The 25,992-nt window shown below is 36.5% G+C and overlaps 2 protein-coding genes across 4 annotated transcripts in view; both read left to right on the forward strand.

Moving 5' to 3' along the window:
* Positions 1-5,057, forward strand: part of LOC306888239 (transcription factor RFX4-like) — a gene marked incomplete at its 5' end in the record, with an annotated part of 33,623 nt that extends 28,566 nt beyond the window's left edge. Inside the window, one exon of the mRNA XM_079446440.1 lies at positions 3,836-5,057. Within this exon, the coding sequence (XP_079302566.1) occupies positions 3,836-4,096 (261 nt within the window). The 3' untranslated portion in view covers positions 4,097-5,057. The remainder of the gene's footprint in view (positions 1-3,835) is intronic.
* Positions 5,058-5,449: 392 nt separating this feature from the next.
* On the forward strand, positions 5,450-25,992 carry LOC306888464 (chaperone Ric-8B-like). Of its 3 annotated transcripts, none has more exons than XM_079446784.1 (10): positions 5,450-6,125; positions 12,159-12,206; positions 12,342-12,959; positions 16,061-16,155; positions 18,931-19,081; positions 19,173-19,268; positions 20,149-20,293; positions 20,452-20,596; positions 20,751-20,870; positions 24,876-25,992. In XM_079446784.1, exons 1-10 carry the CDS (start codon positions 6,042-6,044, stop codon positions 24,979-24,981), a joined length of 1,608 nt encoding a protein of 535 aa, XP_079302910.1. In that variant the 5' UTR covers positions 5,450-6,041; the 3' UTR covers positions 24,982-25,992. The 3 variants fall into 3 exon arrangements, with proteins under 3 accessions (XP_079302910.1, XP_079302912.1, XP_079302911.1); XM_079446786.1 differs by having other exon boundaries at positions 5,933-6,125; positions 12,342-12,698; positions 24,876-25,894; XM_079446785.1 differs by lacking the exon at positions 19,173-19,268 and having other exon boundaries at positions 5,933-6,125; positions 24,876-25,894.

Here is a 25,992-nt window from a genome sequence, read left to right on the forward strand (position 1 = left end):
TCAAGGATCCCATGAGTTCCTGCACGAACTGGAAAGACTGTCATGGTTCCTCCAGGAGCCCTTTTATGAGAAAAAGAGCTTTGGGGCACTTAAAATACATTTTGAAGTTCCTAGAGTACTCAAAAGGATATCTGAGGCACCTTTAGTTTTTACAGTGTATAGTTTGAAGAGAGTTGAAGTTTGAAAGCTATGTGGTCGCTAGAGTGTTCTTGACTCTCGATAACAGATTTTTATTTATTTTTTTAAATACATGTTTATGCGCTATTTGATTGTGCCAAGTTTGGTGGATGTGGCCTGAAAGCTCTAGGAGGAGATACAGAAATATTTGCATTGGTTTACAGAATTGTGGACATGCATGATGGTTTTTCAGTGTGTGAAATGTTCATTTTAGTATGCAGGTGTATAAAAAATGTTCATGCTGCATGCTACTAGCTCAGAAACTGAGTGAATAGTTGTAATGCAAAGTAGTCTGTATAGTACTTGAGATAGAGAGAGTGTGAACGGTTGAATTAAACTGTTTGTTTGTGGATTGAGAGGCAGGGGTCTGCGTCACATACAGGTCCTTCTCCAAAAATTAGCATATTTTGATAAAGTTCATTATTTTCTGTAATGTACTGATAAACATTAGACTTTCATATATTTTAGATTCATTACAACACAACTGAAGTAGTTCAAGCCTTTTATTGTTTTAATATTGATGATTTTGGCATACAGCTCATGAAAACCCAAAATTCCTATCTCAAAAAATTAGCATATCATGAAAAGGTTCTCTAAACGAGCTATTAACCTAATCACCTGAATCAACTAATTAACTCTAAACACCTGCAAAAGATTCCTGAGGCTTTTAAAAACTCCCAGCCTGGTTCATTACTCAAAACCGCAATCATGGGTAAGACTGCCGACCTGACTGCTGTCCAGAAGGCCATCATTGACACCCTCAAGCAAGAGGGTAAGACACAGAAAGAAATTTCTGAACGAATAGGCTGTTCCCAGAGTGCTGTATCAAGGCACCTCAGTGGGAAGTCTGTGGGAAGGAAAAAGTGTGGCAGAAAATGCAGCATAACGAGAAGAGGTGACCGGACCCTGAGGAAGATTGTGGAGAAGGACCGATTCCAGACCTTGGGGGACCTGCGGAAGCAGTGGACTGAGTCTGGAGTAGAAACATCCAGAGCCACCGTGTACAGGCGTGTGCAGGAAATGGGCTACAGGTGCCGCATTCCCCAGGTCAAGCCACTTTTGAACCAGAAATAACGGCAGAAGCGCCTGACCTGGGCTACAGAGAAGCAGCACTGGACTGTTGCTCAGTGGTCCAAAGTACTTTTTTCGGATGAAAGCAAATTTTGCATGTCATTCGGAAATCAAGGTGCCAGAGTCTGGAGGAAGACTGGGGAGAGGGAAATGCCAAAATGCCTGAAGTCCAGTGTCAAGTACCCACAGTCAGTGATGCTGGTGTTGGTCCACTGTGTTTTATCAAGGGCAGGGTCAATGCAGCTAGCTATCAGGAGATTTTGGAGCACTTCATGCTTCCATCTGCTGAAAAGCTTTATGGAGATGAAGATTTCATTTTTCAGCACGACCTGGCACCTGCTCACAGTGCCAAAACCACTGGTAAATGGTTTACTGACCATGGTATTACTGTGCTCAATTGGCCTGCCAACTCTCCTGACATGAACCCCATAGAGAATATGTGGGATATTGTGAAGAGAAAGTTGAGAGACGCAAGACCCAACACTCTGGATGAGCTTAAGGCCGCTATCGATGCATCCTGGGCCTCCATAACACCTCAGCAGTGCCACAGGCTGATTGCCTCCATGCCACGCCGCATTGAAGCAGTCATTGCTGCAAAAGGATTCCCGACCAAGTATTGAGTGCATAACTGAACATAATTATTTGAAGGTTGACTTTTTTTGTATTAAAAACACTTTTCTTTTATTGGTCGGATGAAATATGCTAATTTTTTGAGATAGGAATTTTGGGTTTTCATGAGCTGTATGCCAAAATCATCAATATTAAAACAAAAGGCTTGAACTACTTCAGTTGTGTTGTAATGAATCTAAAATATATGAAAGTCTAATGTTTATCAGTACATTACAGAAAATAATGAACTTTATCACAATATGCTAATTCTTTGAGAAGGACCTGTATATTGAAAGTCAAAGCGGTGTGATGGTAATTTCCTGTCAAGAGCTCTCTGGCCCAGCCTGCTTTTGTAATGGGGGATCAGCTGGGTCTCAGAGTTTCAGAAGCAGTGTAGCTGAATTCTCCTCCACACAGCAGATGCAGACTCGGAAAGGTGGACCAGCTAGAGCCAAGATACCCCCCCCCCCCCATACACACACACTCGATATCTACTCAATGACCGCCTCAGACAGCACAACTAGCGGCCGGAGATCCAGATGGAAAAGCGTTCATTAAAATATTGTTATTCAATGGTCTCTTTTCTCTGCATGAACGAAAGGTCACCAAGCAACACATCTCGGTCTCTGACCCCGCCTGACTTTTTTCCATGCCACAAGCCGTTCATAAAAGCTCTGACTGTAGACGGTTTCTATTTAGAGAGCACTTATAGATTTTTACTTCCACTTATTTTCCGTCAACTTAAAATGGATACAATGTCCGTGCTTTGTTTGAGAGGGCTACTCTGAAGGAGGCAATGGAGGGGAGACAAATGAAGATTATGCTGACTTCCCCTGAGAGAACAGAGTGTTTTATATAGACGCATATCTTGAGCTGACATGCACGGTTTTGTTTTTGGTCTGTTACACACGGAAACAAAAATACCTTTTTGGCTGTCTTTAAGAAAAAGTGCTATGTTAACTTAAAAGACCTTTTTCTATTGTGCATGCAGAACAGATGTTCAAATTATGCAAAATTGTTTGGCACTGCTAGTTAGAAAATTGTTAGATTAGACTTGCATCATTTTAACTAACAAAAAAAAAAGTGATTGAATGCATACACTTCAAAAACAAACAAACAAAAAGGCACAATGTAGTAATATAAATGAATTTTTTAGCTGAAATGTCTATAAAATTAATAGATAATGTCCTGGCCGAAAATTACAGTACACTTTTTATTTTGTGTATTTATTTGTGTTTGTGTTTTTGTTTAATTATAGTGTAATATAGGGGAATTTATGTCCTGTTTAGTCAGTTGGTCCTGTCAGGACCAAATAATATCTAATTATTATTATTATTTGTATGAATAATAATGATAACAGCAAAAGTAACAAACAACAAAAATATTAATAATTTGTAGTAGTAGTTATAGTAGTAGTATTATGGCATTTCTTTATTTTTGAATCATGATATAATAATAGCAAAAGATAAATAACAACAATAGTAATCGAAATTATAATATTATTATTCTTTGTCTTCCGATTGTTTTATATCTTAAATTAAAAATAAAGAGATGTGATACTACTACATAAATTATATTATTATTGTTAATATTTTTGTTGATTGTTATAATATCATAAATAAAAAAATTAAGAAATGGCATATTGCTACTTTTAATGTATTATTATTACTATTTATTTTTGTTTGGTATTTTTAATACTTTGCATTTTCATTATTTATAATATTAAAATCATTTATCAAATATCATCATTTTTGCTGTTATATTATAATTATTTTTATTGATACAGTAATTTAACTGTGGCTAAGGGTGTTTTAGGCACTCCACTTTGCATTACAAAAACACTCTTTATGCATGGCCTCAAAAAAATGGATTATGGCTTTATTAACAAAGAAGATGAGATTTGCTTTGAAAATGCACCACATGAACCACGTCTCTGATATTTTGCAATAGTCCTCATGCATGTCTCTCTGTTTTATAGTATCCACAGATGTCCAGAATGGAGTCCTGTTTGATGAGCGGGTCTCCGCTTCTACATTCGAGCGCGGTGACCCCCCGATGGCCGGATGTGTCCTCGGCCAACAGCTGTTACTCCAGCCCTGCTGTCCACACATCACGCTACTCCACCGGAGACATGTACTCCCCTCTCGACCCACGCAGGAACTCTGAATATGAGCATGCGCAACATTTTCCAGGATTCGCCTATATTAACGGTGAAGCCACGACTGGGTGGGCAAAATAATTGTACCCATCTGAGAGTGTCTTTCCAAGAGTGTCTTTCCTGCGTGTGCAAAGCTGTGCGCAAAGCCGGACAGATAAATCAGCAGCAGCCCATATTTAACATAATTCCAGAGAATGTATTTGAGTGGGAATGACACTGTGTCAGAGATGTTTGTATTGGTGTGGTCAGTGTTTACAGTGCAAGCTGCCAATGAAACTCTTTTCGAGTCACAATCATTGTGAGTGTCCCAGTTGTGCCTTTCCCTGCCTGTTTTTCATTTATCTCTCATGAGCAAAAACTCTGATTGCTGACCTCATTTCAACGTAAATATGTATGCATCTCATGGTGTTCTGTTACCACAAACTAGGTGTTTGACGTCAAACAGTGATGTTAACGAAACCACATTGTTTCTTTTTGGTTTTTGTCAGCATCAAAGTGTGCTACTTTCCTAGCATAAACATAACACATTCTCAGCCACAGGAGGAAATGCCTTAATATTTTATCTCAGAACGCCCTCTTGGTCAGCTGCCAGAATACTTGCGTCATAGGAGTTCAAACAAATAAGGGCCACCCATGTCAGTACAAGTTGCATGCAGATGTGAAAGTAAGATTTCTCATTTTACACACATGCAGAATTACCCCAGTGTGAGGCTGGGGGAATATTAGAAATCTTTTCTGTAGCTTTGTAACATTGTGCCCCTTTGCATTGTTTATGTGTTTGAACTGTATATCCAGTTTTGTATGATTTTAGGAACCGAAAAGTGTTAACCTAGGTTTGTGTTCTTGAATGCACTCAAAGGTACTGTGGACCTATTACCCTATGGGTAGGAATAAAAAGGAAAGAATATGAAAATGTAACATTTATTATCTTTAGTCACTTTCTCTTGTAAATAAAAGCACTCGGTAACTTCTGTGGTGGCAGCTGTTACCATGTAAATGATATATGTGGATTTATTTGTTGCCACATAAAGATTTTTTAAAACCCAGTTCATATGTCTTGTGTTTGAATGTCTTTGTTTGGAATATACATATTAAGAATTTAATTGTGCATATATATTGCTATATATACAGCAATATTGACAGGACTGACATGGACAGGTATTGAGCTAATCAATATTGAACTTGTTACAATTCAGAATTGTTTAAATTATTAAACCAGCACTGATAAAGTCTAAGAAATTAGATTAATGCATTCAATTACACTTTTTAAATGGTTATTGATAATTTGACTTTAAATATGCATATTTATTTGTGCATTACCATTTCCACCTCACACTCTAAAAACACCTTAAACCTCTCAAGTATTAATTGAAAAGGGCACTTTAATGAAATGAAAAGCATAAAAAGAAAACTGCAAGTCAGAGTTTGATGGGCGTATTTGGCAGGAAGTATGCATGCTAACCTTCAGATAAATCCTATGCTCTTTAATGAAGATGATGCACAAGATGCTACTTATATTCTATTCAAAGTAATTATAAAGGCTGGTTCTGAAAACTTAATCTAAACATTTACATCTATGCATTGTCCAAAGTAATTTACAAAAGAGGAACCTAAACAAAGTAAATAAGTATTGTATAGCATCTGTCTGTGTTTTGGGAGGATAGTTGCTGGTTAATAGTTTTCCCAGTTGGTAGCAGGTTTGTTGTTGGTCAGCTTGCAGAAGCTAATGACCATCACATAACCAGCTACCATCTTAAATGAGATTTTCCAGCAGGATGGGAATTTTGCTGTTCTGCTACTATAAATCATCTACTTAAATATGGCCTGGTGAATTTGGCTACCATCCAGGCAGGTTTGACGAAATATTTGCCATGTGCATGAGGGACTCTTGTAAAAGCGTGTTGTCGAAAAACGTGACGTTTGACAGGTGAAAGTTGAACAGATGAGAGAAACAGAGGAGGTGTGTAACTCTCTGTTGTTATAAGAAGGGCTGATTGTAAGTGGACGGCAAAAGCAACATTCAGAGATGAGTTTGACTGCTATTCTGTCAGAGATCGACGGTGGAGATGACAATGGAGTTGAAAAGCTTTTGCAGAAGTATAACATCGAGGTAAAGAGTCTGCTGTTAGCTTACCATCTCATGTTGTTTTCTTGCGCGCTAGCATTGGAGATATTAACGAGTTAGCCGCCCGTTAATCTCAATATACCCGGTGTGTGTATGAACCTACAAAAAGATTGATGATCTCAGTACAAACATGCTTTGCTCCTGAACTTTAAATATGTACTTACTTTGTATTTAGTGATTTTAAAACCACGAGGCATTCGCCTTGGGATGGTAAACTAGCATCCCCCACCTCTTAGCCAGTAACGTTAATATGATACACCAAACTTGACTGTTTTTAAACAAAAATGCCAAATTCTGCCCCGATAAATGAGCGGTATGTGAAATCAATGCTAATTTCAACCGAACAGAGTATAAATGGACTGTTGTTTTGGATGTTAATAGTTGTGAAAGGCAAAATAACCAAGCTTTACAGCTGTTCTGTAAAAGCAGAAAATACTAGGTTATTAGGGATGGGCGGATCGATCCTAAAGTATCGATACTGGTGTTGTATCGAAAGGATTGATCCTCACATAAAAATATCGATTCTAAAGTGCATATTTTTTAAACCACTAATTTCATTTATCAAGAAACTCGGTGCATAAAAATAAGCTTCTAAATGGAAAAATAGACTATTACTATGTATAAAATTAATTCTGAAAAATGCATCACGATTTATACACAAATATGAAGCAGCAATAATAATCAGAAATCTTTCCTGAGCAGCAAATTATATTAGATTTATTTCTGATGGATTATGTGACACTGAAGACTGGAATAATGATGCTGAAAATTCAGCTTTGATCACAGATGCATTTTAAATTACATTTTTAAAATAGGCCTACATTAAAATAGAAAATATTTATTTTAATGGTAATATTTCACAATATTGCTGTTTTTACTGTATTTTTGTTCAAATAAGAATAAGTGCAGCTTTGGTGAGCATGAGACTTATTTAAAAAAATTAAAAAGTAAAATATTAAATAAAAATATTTTTTAAAAAGAAAAGATATTACAAAATCTTACTAACCCCAAACTTTTGTGTACGTGTAATATTTATTTTAAATAGGCTAGTTTGTGTAAGTAAATTAAACTGTTGTTAAAAGTTCAAATGGATTCTGTTATGTTCTGTAATTGCTGTTAATAAATCTGTCAGAAAAAAAATATGCTAAAATTTCACTTTTAGGAGTACAGCATTCTGGCAGCCTTTTAAAAAAATTAACCATGGTTTTATTACAGTAACCACAGTATTTGTAGTAAAACTGTAGTAACCACAAATTTACCATGGTAATAATAATACATTTTAGTACTTACTATATGTAACACAATGTTATTTGTCATGAGGTACCCTCAAAGGTAACTGAGATTTTGAGGTTACTGCCCCAGTAAAGGGCTAAAATACAATTTTAGTATATCTAATTTCTGACATCATAAACAAAAAAGGCCTGTGAAATGTAAAAAAAAAACAAAAAAAACATGGCTTTAAAATCTAATATTAAGTGAGTATAATTACTGATTATATTCGTTTAATTATTTAAAAGATAATTTTAGTTTACAGGTATTGGTATCGATATCGACGATACTGGGCTTGAAAATATCGGTATCGGATCGAAAATAAAATAAGAGGTATCGCCCATCCCTATACGTTATTGGAAATAATGTTGTTCTAAAAGGTTTTTTTTAACAAAACGTGTCTGTATGGATTCTTCTTATGTGAACAGAAATATTAACCACATATTTGGTGTGTTTACTTGATCATTGTAATGACGCTGCATGGTTTTCTGGAGATAATCTCAAGAGTAGCCTACAGGATTTTCCTTTTGTTAAAGTAATGTTAAACCACTGTTAGTTAAGTTGTAGTTAACAGTTTACACTGCAGAAAGAGACTTGTACTGTGATTCAGCTAATTATAATTATAATGAAATTCATCATGGACAATCCATATCAGGTTAAGGAACGCACCACGTTAATAGGATAAAACTTATTGCCATACTTGTCGAGATTAACAATATCAAGAATATTACAGGTTTACTAAAATGTCATGTTTAAATATGCAAACAGGGCATTATCTATAAATTAATTTGCATACATTTAGAACCAGGGCTTGACATTAACTATTTTGCTCACCGGCCACTGTGGCTAGTGGTTTTCCAAATTTAGCCACTCAGCATTTTCACTGGCCACAATTTTGTTGTTGGGAAATTGTTTTATATTACTTAATACTGCATACAAAAATGTATTTAAATTGATTTCCAGGTCATTTTTGATGTATTTAAAGGGAGTTTTTCCCTAAACGTATAAAATGCATGCATCATCTTTCATATCAAATTGTTACATTTTATTAATCATTTCACTTAATATAATCAGATAATATAGGGCTGTTACAATCATATGAAATCAGTATCTACAAAATCGATCTTTCCAACCCCAGAAGAAACAGAAGTGACTGGAGCGGCATTCAGATGCGTTTACACAGACAGATCAATGCAGCTTAAATATAGCACAAATGCATTTACACTGCATGCAAAATTATAACCGCATAAATAATGTTGTGAGCTTTTTTGTCCAAGCAGCCGAATGTTGTGTGTTTTGAATGCGAAGATAAGCTACTATGAAAGTAAACCGCCAGTAGGTGGCAGCAATCTTAATGAACGAGTCATTGAAGAATGCCTTCAAACGATTCGTTCAGACAGCTGATTCACTCAAGAATGAAGCAAGTGCCTGTCCTTATGAATGGACCACTGAATGACTCAAATGATTCAAAATTCAAAAACGCCAATCATTCTTTAAAGCTGTGTGTTGTTCAGACTTGCGTGACTGTTCTGCTGTGATCTTTGTTTGGAACTATTTTCATTAACCTAATGGAGCAAAACAGTCAACGTTGACAATATATCCTTTCAATAAATTCAAATTCAAAAATTGAGCTAAAATGTATTTTAACTACTCGTGGTTTTCAGGGAACTTCCCTCTCTTGGTCGGAGAAGGGTCTGGCTGCAGACATGCACTTGTATTTTCAAACTTGCACTCTCAGACATCTGCACTTCCGCAAGTGACGTCACTTGCAGTCTTTTTTATTATTTATTTTATTAATTCATTAATTATTTTTTTAATTGAATCTCTCAACATTTTACACAAGTAGCCAGGTGGTGAAGACAAGAAAAAAGAAACTAAATCACAAAGTCACGTGCAGTCCACACGAATCGAGCTTGTTGCCAATGGAGACAAGAAGCTGTGGTGGTTATGATTAAAACTAATTTAGCTCTATAACATAGTCATCTATAGGAGAAAAAGACAAGATCCATGATCAGAATATCAGAATATCAGAATATGAGCGCAATGCGCAAAGTCTCTCATTAAGCAGAAAACTATAAACACTTAATATGGCTTAATGTGTTAAGATAGTGGTATTAAAAGTCAATATATTTTCTGTTGTTCCAAAAATGGGTCGCGAGACCGTTCTGAGCCAAGGAAAATGACATCAACAACAAAAAACATAATTCTAAATGTTTTTCTGATGCGAGACTTTCATTTTAAAAACGTGCATGAAAGCCGTTGACACTTCTGTCAGATGCAGTTTAAAAGAGTGCCTGAAAAAAAACACGTTATTTCGTAACTTATGAAATAAAAAGTCTCTCACCTCAGAAAAACAAACTATCCTACGGTGCCCGGGAGGGGCCGTCTTCGGTTCACTTAGTTTTGTCGTGGCCACAAAATATTAATTCGTGGGGACGTCATATTAACTCGTGGAAACGTGATATTATGTCATGGCCTCGAGATGCTATGTTGCTATGTTTTTTCGTGCGTAAACAAACCTACGTGACCATAGTAACCCAGGATTATCAGGGATTCATTAATATTTTATTTTGAATTAAATGGAATATTTTATTTTGAATTAAATAGAATATTTTATTTGAATTATTGTATTTTGAATTAAATAGAAATTATTACCATAGGCTACCAGACTGTAGGCAATTGCATGCGATGTAACCAGCATTCAAATTAATTATGTCGTGGCCACAAGATCGTTGTGTTGAAGTAACGACACGTTTTTCTCGTGGCCACGAGTTTAATGCATAAACAAACCTACGTGACCATAGCAACCCGGGATTATCAGAGATGGATAAAACATTTTTATTAACATTAAACATTTCATTTAATATTTGTATATTATTATTATTATTAGGTTAAATGAACTTGTTAGGGCTATATTTTTTATATTTACTTCATATAATATTTTATTATTTCCCCTTTCGGGTGTATCGCTAATTAACGTTCTGTATAATTATGCCATTTGCCACCATATATTTTACAAATACTGTAAACAATTATGCCAATACTTTATGATTGTAGGCTATTTATGCCAGTGCGTGATGATAAATGAGCATGTTGTGTTTTCATTTACAAATAAAACTACTTGAATGATTAATTCCTCAACGAAACGCAGTAGGCTATAATATTAATAATTATTAATTCACAGAAAAAAAGAAATATATTAAATTCAAACTTTAAACTGCATTTCCAATAGGCTATAAATTCCAGTCAGCATAATCAAAGCTTTATGTCGAGCATTTACAGTAGGCTTATTTACAAAACTGATCAGGGCTGCGTTTCCCAAAAGCATCGTAAGCTTAAGTTGATCGTAGAACCATTGTCACCGATGGAGCTACGATCAACTTAGGCTTATGATGCTTTTGGGAAACGCAGCCCAGAACGTTATGTAAAGAGATCGAAATGAAGGGAAAAACTAATATAATAATAGGCTAATAATAATTATGATGATAATAATAGCTAATAATAATATACAAATATTACGGAAAAAGATGATCAGTTTATGGATACACACAGCTAGCAGGACTGTGGAATGGATAAAAATATTTTATGTACTTTATGTAACATTTAGCCTATTTGTGATTAAACTTAATTCGAATGCTGGTTACATCGCGTGCAATCGCCTACAGTCTGGTAGCCTATGGTCAATATAATCATTTAATTATGTAATAATTCATATAATAATTTCTTAATTCAAAATAAAATATTAATGATTCCCTGATAATGCAGTTTTTGAATGAAGTTTTTTTTTATTATGAAGGGAAAACAAAATCCAAACCCACATGGCCCTGTGTGAAAAAGTGCTTGCCCCCTAAACCTAATAACTGGTTGGGCCACCCTTAGCAGCAACAACTGCAATCAAGCGTTTGCGATAACTTGCAATGAGTCGGTTACAGCGCTGTGGAGGAATTTTGGCCCACTCATCTTGGCAGAATTGTTGTAATTCAGCCACATTGGAGGGTTTTCGTGCATGAACCGTCTTTTTAAGGTCATGCCACAGCATCTCAGTAGGATTCAGGTCAGAACTTTGACTAGGCCTCTCCAAAGTCTTCATTTTGTTTTTCTTTTTCACACAGGGCCATGTGGGTTTGGATTTTGTTTTCCCTTCATAAAAAAAACCAAAAACCCTTCATTTAAAAACTGCATGTTGTGTTTACTTGTGTCATCTTTGATTAATATTTAAATTAGTTTGATTAGTTTGATCTGAAACATTAAAGTGTGACAAATATGCAAAAAAATTAAAATCAGGAAGGGGGCCAACACTTGTTCACACCACTGTATATTAAAAACCTCTCCTGTAAAAAATATCTCACCAAAATGTAATTGCTATTGAAGTGGTGAATTCTGAGTCAGTGCATGAAAAAAAAAAAACTAATTTTGAGAAAATTACTTTCAAAAATAGTGGCAAATAGATAAAGTGTGATAATGTAAACACTTACAGTAAATGTGTATCTTGGGTGTTTTATTTTGCAGTGTTTTGGTCTGAAAGCAGAAAAAAAAAAAAAAAAAAAAAAGGAAGCCAGAAATTCACCAGTGCATAAAAACAATGATTTTGCCTGTAATGGCTTGAAAGTGGTCAAGATGGTTTATGGAACGTCATAGCTGATCAACCAGCTTAGACTAGGCTGCTCTATGGTTTGAAACGGATCAAAGTGTGGGATCTGTTTATCTCAGATTTATATTATATCATGCCATGTTGACATTTCATTTCAGAACAGCCACACGTTTGCCTTTGACCACAAAGAGGAGGATGCACGAATTGTGAGTAACAGATTTATGGTCTGTTTTGTTTTGCATTTCAAAACGTTCTCATTTTGGTATGCTCCTTTTGATTTCAGTAGTTTGTTTTATTTAAAACAATCAATGACCTCTTGTGCTTTGTGGTCCCTTCTACAGAAATTGTGTCAGGGTCTTCTTACAGTCCTCCGTCGGTCAGATCATCCACTTTGCCAAAGCACCTGCCTGGAGACCCTGCGCATCCTGTCCAGAGATAAGCGTGTACTTGGACCCGTAGCCACCAAAGAGGGCTTCCTCACTCTAGCCAGACTGGCCCGGATCCATGTGGCGGGACATGACGGAGAGCTGTTAGAGGAGGCGCAGTCAGCAGAGGAGGAGAGGGTTGTGGTGGAGGCCCTCAAGTGCCTGTGCAATGTAGTGTTTAACAGTGTGTCGGCACAGCAGGTGGGCGCTGACGTGAAGTTGGCGGAGGGCCTGTGTGCCCGCTTGCATTCGGTCAGCTCGTCCCATCATCAGGTGGGCCTGTTCTCCCTCCGGCTGCTGTTTCTGCTTTCCGCCCTGCGGACGGATGTGCGTGGCATGCTTCAGAAGGAGGCGGGCGCAGCGAGGCTGCTCACTGACATACTGGAACGCACCCTTGATGTCTGTTGGGTGGGGCCATATGAGGCCGCGCCCCCTAAACCAGAAGCCCTACCCATTTCCTTAGAAAACAACGAGCTGGCCATGGAAGCCCTTAAAGCTCTGTTTAACATCACTATGTCCGATTCCAGCGATGAGGTGAGAGTAACAACATTTGTAGAACAGCAAAACAAAATTTTTATATCTATTTTACTGTGCCTTTTACAAAACTGCTAGATAATTTATATGGCGTTATTTTACTGCCAAATGTCGAGAGCGCATATTTGGATATACACCGCTCTTGTGCAAAGAGAGTGCGCGCACTTAAAACGTGTCTCGAAGTGTGTGTGTGTGCGTGCTCAAACTTTGTCCTGTGCACTCGCACATCTCTCCTTGCTCTTGCGCTAGATATTAATTCTTTTCACACCTGGATTAAACGTCAAAAGTTATCAACCAATCAGATTTTTCTACGACTGACCCGATGAAAATACTAGGCCTACATGAAGAGGGAACTGATCCTGGAATTTCTCTACAATTTAATAATATTTAGTCATATCAAATGTATATTAGGAATGGCTAGGAATCGGCTGCTTGGATGATTTATAAAAAAAAAAAAAAAAACCTAGTTTGTCTAATCGTTTGGTCAAACCCCTCTGAGCGATTTATCTAAACAAACAAACAAAAAAGTCAATGATTCTTCATGTGGCCATACATGTATTGTGTACTTGGGTTGAAATATATATATATAAAATTTTATATATATATTTAAAATTTTAACGCGTTATTTTTGTGTAATTAATTAATCTAAATTAACGCGTTAAAGTCCCGGCCCTAATAAATATATATATATATATATATATATATATATATATATATATATATATATATATATATATATATATATATATATATATATATATATATATATATATATAATACATGTATGGCCACATGAACTTTAAGAATCATATACTTTTTTTGTCCAAGCAGCCGATTCCTAGCCATTTCTATACATTTGATATGATTAAATATTATTAAATTGTAGAGAAATTCCAGGATCAGTTCCCTCTTTTCACGTAGGCCTAGTATTTTCATCAGATCAGTCTTAGAAATCTGAAATCTGAATTGGTTGATAATTTTTGACGTTTAATCCAGGTGTGAAAAGAATGAATATCTATCGCAAGAGCACGGAGAGATGTGCGAGTGCACAGGACAAAGTTTGAGCGCGCACACTTGAGCGAGAGTAAAGGAAATCCACGTGCGAGCGGGGAGATTCGCGCTCGCGCATTATATTAATCTACTTTCGCGCTACAAAAATGCGCTCTCCACATTTGGCAGTAAAATATCGCCATAAATTTACATCTACTTGTCGTGTGCAGTACACAGAAATTAACCTAAGGAAAGCCCTCACTCAAAAATGAAAATTTAGTCCATTTACTCATCTGCAAGTTGTTCCAAACCTGAATGAGTTGCTTTCTTCTGAAGATATTTTGTTCAGGGTAGCCAATGGCTACTGTCAACTGCTTTACTAACGTTCTTTAAAAATATTTTATTTTACGTTCAGCAGAAGAAATAAAGTCATACATGTTTGGAACAACATGAGGGTGAGTAAACAATGACAGAATATTTGGGTGAACAACCCCTTTTAATACATTTTAAGATATCTGTACTGCATGTGTATCTCTCACTAAAAAACAGAATAGGATATTGCAAGGCTTCAGTTTCCTGTTATACTGCTGTTGAATAATTGATGCTAAGTGGAGCCGGTGCTTTTGCCCCCATCAGAGTGAAGGAAGACAGAGAGGGCTTCTTTCTCTTAAATAGGTCATAGGTTCATTGGCATTAATAATTTATTCAATGATCTTTTGGCTTCATTTTCTTCTGCTTTGGCAAGAATCTCATGTCTCTGCATCATTTTGACCACTTTTTGACATCCATGATGTCTAGGTTTAGTTGAAGCTGATCTCCCTACTGTGATATTCAGCAGTCTGTTAACCTATTTGTTGCAATGTTTAAAATGTTTCTGAAGTGCTTTGTACATTTTTAAAGAATGCTTGCATGGGTTATGGCTTCATTTGTGGTGCTACTTATTAAAGCAAGCATCACTATTACCATTGCTGCTCATACTTAAGAATTCATTTTCGCCATCTAATAATTTGTAAGACCATAATGCCTGAATTATACCAAAGGCTGTAAGACAGTTCACTCCTTAAAATGAGTAGGTGAAAGTGCAATGAATAATAAAGCGATAGGTTCTGCATTCTAAATAAAAGTGCCAATTGATAATTGGTAAAGTCACTGTGTCACTCCCGCTGCCTTTTTTAACTTGCTGGCATATTAGTTTTATTTTCCTTGAACAGGAAGGTACTTTGATTATACCTCAAGTCCTTTGGCTTTTCGATGGAGATTTGCTGTTTGGATGTTCGATTTTACCTGGTTGATAAAACAAAAAATCCCATGCTTAATTTGCATATTGTCAGAGTATGTACTGCATTTGTTGGAGAACTTACTGTTCAAACATAAATTAAAAATCTTCTAAAGGTATGCAGGTGTGTGCGTGTGTGCATACTTGAGTACAGCCATACAGATATAAAATCATGTAATCTACAATGTCAACCATGTTGCTGCTCTGTTTTTTTTTCCCCACCATATGACGACTTCTGTCTCATGACCTCATTTCATGGTCAATTACTGATGCATAATTCAGAATCTCGGTCAAAGTAGTAGTTCATCAGGATGTTTTTTGCCAACTATTTCATTTTATGTACTGCATCTAGTATGGAATTAGGTGGATGTGGGACCGCTGATTTACATAGAAGGAAGGGCCCAAAACCTGTCTAGAAATAGATATGTGGCCGGGTGAACTCACACCACTCACATTTTCTTGAGAAAATGTAAAAATCTAGTTTTAAATGCTAAAAGCTCCAACCCCCACCATTTCATCAAATAGACAAAAAAACATGGGTGCATTCCAGTGTTCTCAGCCCTTTGAATGATCATTGAAGTAAGGCTAAGTGCGTCTCAATTGCCTGACCTTTTGTTGGTTTCGGTATGGTCGGGATCACCTTGACGTAAGATGTACTTTCTTTTCTCAAGCCAGTGGTTCTCTCAGTTCCTAAATCTCTCCATTGGCTCCAATCTCTCAGGTCGTTTATTTGTAAATGAAGCTCAAACATGGCATCAGACTCTTTCTCTACTGCTATTCTTGTGAAAAAGTATTTTGGTTTAACACTCACCCAATTTTTCCTTTATTTTGATAGGACAATGACCACCAGCTTCGGCTGATTGCAGGCATCATGAGACATCTCCTAATGCTCAAGACGCACACTGAAGATAAAACAGAGGAGGCTCACAGGTACTTCCACACTAGAAGATCGACAGCTGAATTCAGTTCACACTGTATACTAGGCCTGTGTCTATTATATTGGCTTCAAAACATATATTCCAGTGAGCGAGAAAGCAAAAGAAATGCAAGTGCGGTGAATGTGAATGATGAGATGTCTTCTCCAAGTGATTAATGACACACTTCTTTGCCCCATCGAGACAGCTCAACGCATTCTATAACTCCCACCCGTTTATTTGGGCTTGACTCATTGTGTCCGCGGTGGTGCCGTCACCAGCCCTTTCACACTTTTGGAATGCTACCCTCTCTCAGTGCATTCTACAGCACTCTGAAATGACTAAATCTATGCACCCCCTTTAACAAAGTGCACTGAATGTGCTGAACCAGTCCTGGTCAGTAGATGTGTCTTTGTTATTCAAATAATGCCCACGGACTGAAAGTCCCCCCCACCTCGCAGTGTTTTCAGAATGCCTTCTCATGTTTGTCTTTTGACATAGCATTCCTAGAATGTGACATGAGTGTGCTGAATGTTTTTGTGCGTCAGTGAAGATTATTAAATGAACAAATGAAAGCTGCATACAAATATTTACTATTCACTTTTTTTTTTTTTAATTTCCATGAGGTGTCTCATTGTGAGACGTAGTTTGTTTTTATGATACAGACAGACACTAAATTGGATTCATGCACATGGGAAAGCTACTGACTGATCAATAATCAGTTTGACATATATTTACACACACACACATACAGTGGGTAAAATAAGTATTGAACACGTCACATTTTTCTCAGTAAATATATTTCTAAAGGTGCTGTTGACATGAAATTTTCACCAGATGTTGGTAACAATCCAAGTAATCCAGACATACGAAGAAAGCAAAACAAATAAGTTCAGAAATGAAGTTCTGTGTAATAAAGTGGAATGACACAAGGAAAAAGTATTGAACACATGAAGAAAGGGAGGTGCAAAAAGGCATGGAAAGCCAAGACACCAGCTGAAATCTATCAGTAATTAGAAAGCAATCCTGCCCCTTGTCAGTGGAAATTAATATTAGCTGGTTTCGTCCCAACTGATGGCCTATAAAAAGGTGTCTCCTTACCAACGTGTCACACAAGAAACATTTCATGATAGGTAAAAGCAAAGAGCTTTCTCAAGACTTTTGCAACCTTATTGTTGTAAAACCTACTGATGGCATTGGTTACAGAAGGATTTCTATACTTCTGAATGTTCCATTGATCACTGTTGGGGCCATAATCCGTAAGTGGAAAGAACATAATTTCATCATAAACCAGCCACGACCAGGTGCTCCTCGCAAGATTTCTGACAGAAGAGTGAAAAGAATTATCAAAGGAGTTGTCCAAGAGCCAAGGATCGCTTGTGGAGAGCTTCAGAAAGACCTGGAATTAGCATGTACAATTGCTTCAAAGAAAACAATACGTAATACACTTAACCGCCATGGCCTGTATGCACGCTCACCACGCAAGGCTCTATTGCTGAAAAAGCATGTTGAAGCTCATGTAAAGTTTGCTGCACAACATTTAGATAAGCCTGTGAAATACTGGGAGAATATAGTCTGGTCAGATGAGACAAAAATTGGATGCTATAATACACACCATGCTTGGAGATCAAATGGCACTGCACATCACCCCAAAACATCATGGTGTAGCTCTGGCAAAATGCATATAATTGAAGGAAGGATGAATGGAAAAATGTACTGAGACATTCTTGATAAAAATCTGCTGCCATCTACCAGGATGATGAAGATGAAATGAGGGTTGGCATTTCAGCGAGACAATGATCCCAAACACACAGCCAAGGAAACTCGGAGAAAAGAAAGTAAAGCTGCTAGAATGGCCAAGCCAATCATCTGTCTTGAATCCGATAGAAAATCTATGGCGAAAATGAAAGATCAGAGTTCATAGAAGAGGCCCATGGAACCTTCAAGATTTGAAGACTCTGTGGAAGAATGGGCCAAAATCACACCTGAGCAATGCATGCCATTTGTTTATCTATACTGGAGGCGTCTTGAAGCTGTCATTACCAACAAAGGCTTTTGTACAAAGTATTAAATACATTTCAGTAAGCGTGTTCAATACTTTTTCCCTGGGTCATTCCATTTTATTACACCGAACCTAATTTCTGAACTTATTTGTTTTGTTTTCTTTGTATGTATGGATTACCTGGGTTGTTACCGACATCTGGTGAAAATTTCATGTCAACAGCACCTTTATAAATATATCTACTGAGAAGAATGCTATATACATACACACATACACAGTATATATTACGGATATTCAATTGGTTATTGGTTATTTGGTATTTCCATTTGGGACAGTTTGGTGGGTTTGTGAGACAAGAACCCCAACAATGATATTCACAGGTTAAGTAACTTGTATTGTCATTCTTTTTGCAACACCTGCTAATGGCTGGTGACTTGAGAAAATGTACTGGCCATAAATATGTTTAATGGCTATGAAACTGTATGTGCATTACACACACACACATTTCATAATAATAATTTTAATGTATATAATAGGCTGATATTTATAGAAAATAATTATTATTAATTCAACTTTTTTGCGATCTTGAAGTTATTTCATAAAGCAAAAATATGATGAATTTATTGAATTAATTAAAATAGGTTCTGCATATTGGTTATTATCCCCTGAAGGACCCCATTTCCTGTGGGCTATGTTGTAATCAAAGGCCAGGCGTTATTCCAGGAGTTGCATACTATGTTCTCATCATGCATTGTGTGCTAAACCTTTATCATTTGTGATTTCTTCTAGTCATACCATAAATCTCCTGAGTAACCTTCCCGTGCAATGCCTGGATGTTCTGATAGATGTCCCTGTCCAGGGTGGGATGGAAACATATGGTGGGAAGAACATGGACGTAGTGCAGATACTGCTAGATTTTATGGAAAAGAGGATAGACAAGGTATTGCACTTCAGATGAACACCTACAAGCTGTTGCTCAGCCATTCCACTTGTTTCATTTGTTCATTCTTCGTGTATATTTATCGACTCAGGGGACCAACTATAAAGAAGGCTTGACACCTGTGCTGAGTCTGATGACAGAGAGCTCTAGATGCCACAGGGAGGTCCGCAGATACCTCAAGACCCAGGTGCAGGGTTGAGTCCATACTCAGTCTTATTTTAGAGAGCAGTAAATTACACCGTTTGCTTTGTTGCTTCTTCAGTGCTTTAGATATTAAGTTAAAGGAATAGTTCACCCAAAAATAAATAAAATGCTGACAATTTACTCAGGCCATTCAAGATTTAGATGAGTTTGTTTCTTCATCTGAAAAGATTTGGAGAAATGGATCCTCTGCAATGAATGGGTGCCCACAGAATGAGTCCAAACAGCTGATAAAACGTCACAATAATCCACAAGTAATCCCTGTGAAGTGAAAAGCTGTTTATTTGTAAGAAACAAATCCATTATTAAGGTCACTTCTGGAAAAAATACAAGCCCATAATCCATAATAACACTTGCACATGTTGTCCTCTCACATGAAACTCCACTAAGATATTTGTTTAGAAATCTTTTGGACTGTTTTCACTTGTAATCAGTGCTTGATCTGTGCATATTTCTTTCCTGATTCAGATTAGATGACTTTTGCACTGGAGAGAACAATATTATGAATAGAAGACTCATATTTTAACTGAAAGCTAAGGTTTGAAGTTAAAAATGTCTTGATGGATTTTTTTTCTTACAAACACACAGATTTTCACTTTACAATGTGTTCATTGATGGTCTGGAGGTGTGTTGATTAGTTGTGTATTATTGTGATGTTTTTATCAGCTGTTTGGTCTCTCATTCTGACGGCACCCATTCACTACAGAGGATCCATTGGCGAGCAAGTGATGTAATGCTAAATTTCTCCAAATCTTTTCCAACGAATAAACAAACTCTTGGGTGGCTTGAGGGAGGAGTAAATTTAATTCTTGGAAAAGTAATCTTTCTTTGCTGATTAAGTTTTATTTTTGTTTGATGTTGTACAGGTGCTGCCTCCCCTGAAGGATGTGAAAGAAAGGCCAGAAATCGGCTGCACAGTTCGAAACAAACTGGTGCGTCTCATGACGCATATAGATATGGCAGTGAAACAGGGGGCTGCTGAGTTTCTCTTTGTGCTCTGCAAGGAGAGCGGTGAGAGTTCTGCTTGTTTAATATTTCTAAAAGTTTGTAAAACTGTGTTTTGAAAGGCATTTTTGTTGGCATTTGAATTTTCGCCTTTAACAAAATACAAGAATTAATATTGAATAAGCTAATCAATTCTTTTTTCTCTTGTTGATCATGTGATGCAGTGGATAATCTGTTGAAGTACACTGGTTATGGCAATGCTGCGGGACTGTTGATGGCACGAGGGTTGCTGGCCGGAGGCAGAGGAGAGACACAGTACTCATCTGATGAAGACTCTGACACAGAGGAATACAAGTCAGCCAAACCATTGTAAGTGCCCTTATATGTATGCATAATTGCTGTTCTTGTTTTCTTAATATAGGTAATACATTTGATAATTTTGCAAAGTCATGTTTTTCCTTCTGCATTCCTGCATTTCTTTGTGCATTCATAGATTATAGTGACAATGATTTGTGTTTTTCAGTATTAACCCCATCACAGGTCACATAGAGCACCCAATGCCAAACCCTATGGACGAGATGACGGAGGAGCAGAAGGAATATGAAGCTCAGAAGCTTGTCAATATGATTGATGAATTATCAAGGTGGGTTTTTATTTTGGCACAATTAAACATTTATGCTATTAAAATAGTAAAAATTGTTAAATATACCATCTTTTTTGTTTTACCGCAAAACATGTTGTTTAATTTATTTCATAATTGCAATTTTAATTATATTATTTAGTATTATGTTAATTTTTGTATATTACTGTATGTTAACTTGGCTATCTGATCTTTTTTTTGGTCATAATCTTTCATTGTTTTAAATGATCCTATTTAAGCACAAAACTAAGATTTATTCAGACATAATCCTTTCATTTGAAAATTTAGACGTGCATATATTGTCTGACGCTTCCATTTCCACTTATTCAGTGGTCAGTCAGTGTACATATTTTATCAACATGCTTTAACATTAATCAGCAATTAAATGTAAATAAGAAATTTAAAGTTAAATGATGTTACCCATTTTTATTTTAATGCATGCCTTTTTTTCATTTTGCAAATTCTGGGCATTTTTACTCTTGCTCACTTTTATCAGTCAGTTTCTCTTTCTGTTTTTCATCATCGTGTATGAGCCTGTTCATAATGCCCCCATAGATGACACTATCCTCTAGCATTGTGCTTGTTTTCTCATCACCCTCCTCGGAGGCTCGATATGTGTGGGGCCGCATTCATGTTGACCTTTTCCTAAACAACCGGTGGCATAAACTAGCGAGACACAGGTAAGAGGTGTAGCGCCGTTGCTCCGTCCGCGCTCCTTACCAACCGCTCCATTAAGACAAGAATCCTCTACCGTCGTCCTCTGCCTCATTTAAAGCTGGCCTTCCGCATTCAACAGGAGTCAATGCACACAGACCGGCCATCGCAGCCCCGCAGCATTAATTACCAGCTAATTGGTGCACACAGTGGGGTTGTGGGCTCAGGCTCTTTTGTACAATACACTGAGGTTTTATAATATATATACGTGGTTCTCTTTCATACACCGCCTGTTTTATTCAGCCGGGGTGCCAGACATTGTCCTCGGACGAGAAGTGGTTTGAGACACTGGCTCAGTTAAGGGTGTGCGTATGTACGTTAGCTGCTGGGCAATGTTAAATAAGTGTGCAAACACAAGAGGACACACCATTGTCCATCCATAGGGTGTTTGAGTCGTAATGAGCAGCGTGTGCCCAAGAGAGGCAGATTCCTGTCTTTGAGAATAGATCCTTGTTCCTTCTGTCTTCCTCCTATTCTTTTTATCAGGATTGAAAGTGGTGTTGTGTGGAAGAGGGAGGGCACTGGTTCTCCCCGCTACGGCTACTGGGGAGACACAACATGTCCATGGAGGAATGTCCCTCCCTATGTCTGCTGCTTGACTTGCTGTCCAATTAGCACTGACTCTACCCCACACACACACACACACACACACAAAACAATATGTAAACTCACAATTGCTCAGGCTGCTTATCAGCACGTGCATTTGATCAGATAAGAGATTTCCTTGGATTCTGGTTTGCGTTTTCAAGGGATGCAGAGGAAACGTCTTTGTTTCCTTCTTGTCAACTTAATATCTTGTTTACACTCGTCATGACGTGCGTTTGACGTCAAGCTGTTCTTATGCAGACAGTAATGCAGTCCTGAAAGGCCTGAAAATCAGGGATAAGATAGTTGGAAAGTAGGGATGTAACGGTACACAAAAATTACAGTATGGTACGTACCGTTGTGGCTCTGTCTTTAAGGAAATTAAAATATAATTACAATTCGCTCAGCTAATGCTGTAAACTATATAAGGAACACCCTTATTTGGACGCTATTATAATATTGAAGGTGACAATTATGTAAAAACTTTTAAATTCTGTTGTTTATTTTTTACACATCAACTGAAACAGACTAGACGTTCGATCTTGGGATTTAAGAATCAATATTGATTCTTTAAAATAAATATAAAACCAGAAGTTTCAAATTAAGTTCTGGATGTGTAGAGGTGAAAACAACACTGTATTAAAAAGAAAGACCTTTACTGAAAATTTTCAGTATGAATACATGTACTATTGCACCCTTATTAGAAATGTTAGAAGTGTTTCCTTGTACTTTTGTGGAAAACTTATGGTAACGCTTTAGTATATGGACCAATTCTCACTATTAACTAGTTGCTTATTAGCATGCCTATTATAAACATATTGGCTTTTTATTAATAGTTATAAAGCATATATTCTGCATGACTATATTCTACATCCCTAATCCTACCCAATACCTAAACTGAACAACTACCTTACTAACTATTAATAAGCAGCAAATTAGGAGTTTGAGGCAAAAGTTGTAGTTAATAGTTTGTTAATAGTGAGAATTGGACTTTAAAATAAAGTGTGACCAAACTTATATAGGCTATAAGTTGTTACACCATTTAGTAGCTCTTTATGAATCAAAATGTCCAAGTTTATCTGTGTGTGAATTACATAAATGAATGCAAATGAGCTTTCTGCGGCTTTGATTGGATAATGCTCTTATAAATCATCTTTGGCCGTGCTTTGATTGGATAATTCTCTGTTGAATCATCTCGGGGTGCGCTGGTGACACACAGTGCAGATATAATTGGATTAGCGTGGAGGAGCTGCCGAGGCTTTGAAGAGATTAGAATGAGCACTGATTCTGTAATTAAACTGCAGGGTTGGGAGGAGGTGGAGGGGGTTAGGGCTGTGATTCCAAGGGCTCTTATGTGGCCAGATGTAAAGGAAAAGAAAGATGTTCTACACATCAACATGACAGAACTGAATGCAGCTACAATGGTCAGCACAAAGGGTTTCTTTCAAAGAGCAGGTGGATTGTGGTGACAAATTAGTGGCCTGAAAAAACAAAATCGACAAGACGTGAGCACCATAAATCTGTAAAGGAAATGATGGCTGCTGGAGTTTTTGCATATTTTATACACATTTCATATTTTATACCACTTTTACAATTATTGTACCTTCGAACTCTGCAGTTTTTTAAAGATCCATTTTATATTTTAATTAAATTTAAAATGTAATGTTTTCCTGTGAAGGCAAAGCTGAATTACTCCAGTCTTCAGTGTCACATGATCCTTCAGAAATCATTCTAATATGTGACCCTGGACCACAATACCAGTCATAAGTCACACTGGTATATTTGTAGCAATAGCCAAAAATACATTGTATGGGTCAAAATGATAAATTTTTCTTTTCGGCAAAAAATCATTAGGATATTAAGTAAAGATCATTTTGCATGAAGATATTTTGTAAATTTCCTACCATAAATATATCAACACCTAATTTTTGATTAGTAATATGCATTGCTAAGAACTTCATTTGGACAACTTCAAATGCGATTTTCTCAATATTTCGATTTTTTTTTTTTTTTTTTTTTTTTTTTTTTTTTTTTTTTTTTTTTTTTTTTTTTTTTTTTGCACCCTGAGATTCCAGATTTTCAAATAGTTGTATCTCAGCCAAATATTGCCCTAACAAATCATACATCACTGGAAAGCTTATTTATTCCACTTTCAGATTATGTATAAATCTCAATTTCAAAAAATTGACCCTTAAGAGTGGTTTTGTGGTCCAGGGTCACATATGCTTATTTGCTTCTCAAGTAGCATTTCTTATTGTTATTAATGTTGAAACCAGTTGTGCTGCTTCATATTTTTATTCAAACCATGATACTTTTTTTTGGGATTCTTTTTGAAAAAAAAAAAAAAAAAAAAACATTAAAATTTTTGTAATAATGTAAAAGTCTTTCCCGTCACTTTTGTATGATGTATCCTTGCTGAAAAGTAAGAATTTATTTCAAATTTCTAACAGACTTTTGAAGTGTATATATTTTAATGTTATAAGTCATATATATTTTATAGTTATTGTATATTGTTATGCATAGAGATACACACAAATAGATTATTCTTTCCTTTTATGTGTGCAAAGTAAATGTAATAGAAGTTTCTACTGACGTTAGTCATTCCTGCTGGTTGTATCTCCCTATCCGCTTATTTGCATGTGACATTGTGAACATGCAAAGCACAAGTAGGATGCAAAAGTCCTGAGCTCTGTTCTGCTCTCTCAACAGGAAGGAACTGATCAGACCAATGGGAGTAAGGAAGGATGGCACTCTAGCGCCTCTAGGAGAAGCCATCCATGGGTGCAGCCCTCCATCCAGCAGCGACTCCGAATAGCAGGATATTAGTTTACCCTCTAGGCACCGCAGCTGCTGGCTGGTAGCCACTGTCTTACCAACTGTCCCTTGCACAGGGGATAGTTCAGTTATTTCCAACTGAGGTTCTTTTGTTGCACGAGGGCATGTCTTTCTAATTGGGACATGTATGGCGAATTATAGAGTGGACAGAAAGAGAGAGGAAGCAGAAATGTTTAAATAGATAAATGGTTTTCACTGGACATGAGATATGATCACAGTGACTTTATAAGATGGAACTGTTAAGTAGGAAGTTACACAACATATTCACATGTCTCTGTGAGCAAGTGAATGCACTTGGCCTTTAATAATGAAATATTAAGGCTTTATGACATTTACCCTTAAGAAAGCAGTTCATTTAGGTTTGTTTGTATTTAACCAGTCTGTGGCTGTTGCTGGTTCATATATGGAAGAAACCTGTTCCATGACGTTTCAAAATACTTGAACGTCTTTTGAAATGTTATATGCCAAGACAAGCCATGAGATCACTGATGTTAAGAAATAGTTTGTCTTGCACTTAATTGTTTTTGCAAAATGTGCATTGAATTTTTTTTCCACCACTTATGCCTGGAGTTTTAAACCAGTGTCTTTTCTAATGTTCTATATATATTGTTTTTTCTTTTCTTTCAATGCAATTGAAGGTGTCATTTTCTTTTTCTAATGAATGTTAAGTTTTTACACAAAACAAAGTAATTAAACTCAGATTTTTTTGTAAGATTTCTGGTTACCATCTTTGATTTAAAAGCTTGTCAATATTTCACTCTTCTTCTATAACTACTGTAAAATCAGAAGAAAGGGGCTTTGTTTTAGAAAACGTTAACTTTTAATTTCCTGAAATTTTTGCATTTAGGTTCTTTTGTTGAATTTTATTTCAGACAATCATTTGCAATAAATTTAAAACAAAAACTAGCTGTGTCATTTGCTCATCGCATGCAGAAACATTTTGGAATGTTTTGTCATTTTGGCTGTGAATATAAAAATGCTCATTTAAATC

This window comes from Barbus barbus, assembly GCF_936440315.1.
Source record: "Barbus barbus genome assembly, chromosome: 22".
Taxonomy (NCBI): domain Eukaryota; kingdom Metazoa; phylum Chordata; class Actinopteri; order Cypriniformes; family Cyprinidae; genus Barbus; species Barbus barbus.

Coding starts and splice junctions, on each gene's coding strand:
- LOC306888464 (XM_079446784.1), top strand. CDS start 6,042: ATGAGTTTGACTGCTATTCTGTCAGAGATCGACGGTGGAGATGACAAT. Junction 12,207..12,341: donor AAGAGGAGGATGCACGAATT/GTGAGTAACAGA, acceptor TCCCTTCTACAG/AAATTGTGTCAGGGTCTTCT. Junction 12,960..16,060: donor TGTCCGATTCCAGCGATGAG/GTGAGAGTAACA, acceptor TTATTTTGATAG/GACAATGACCACCAGCTTCG.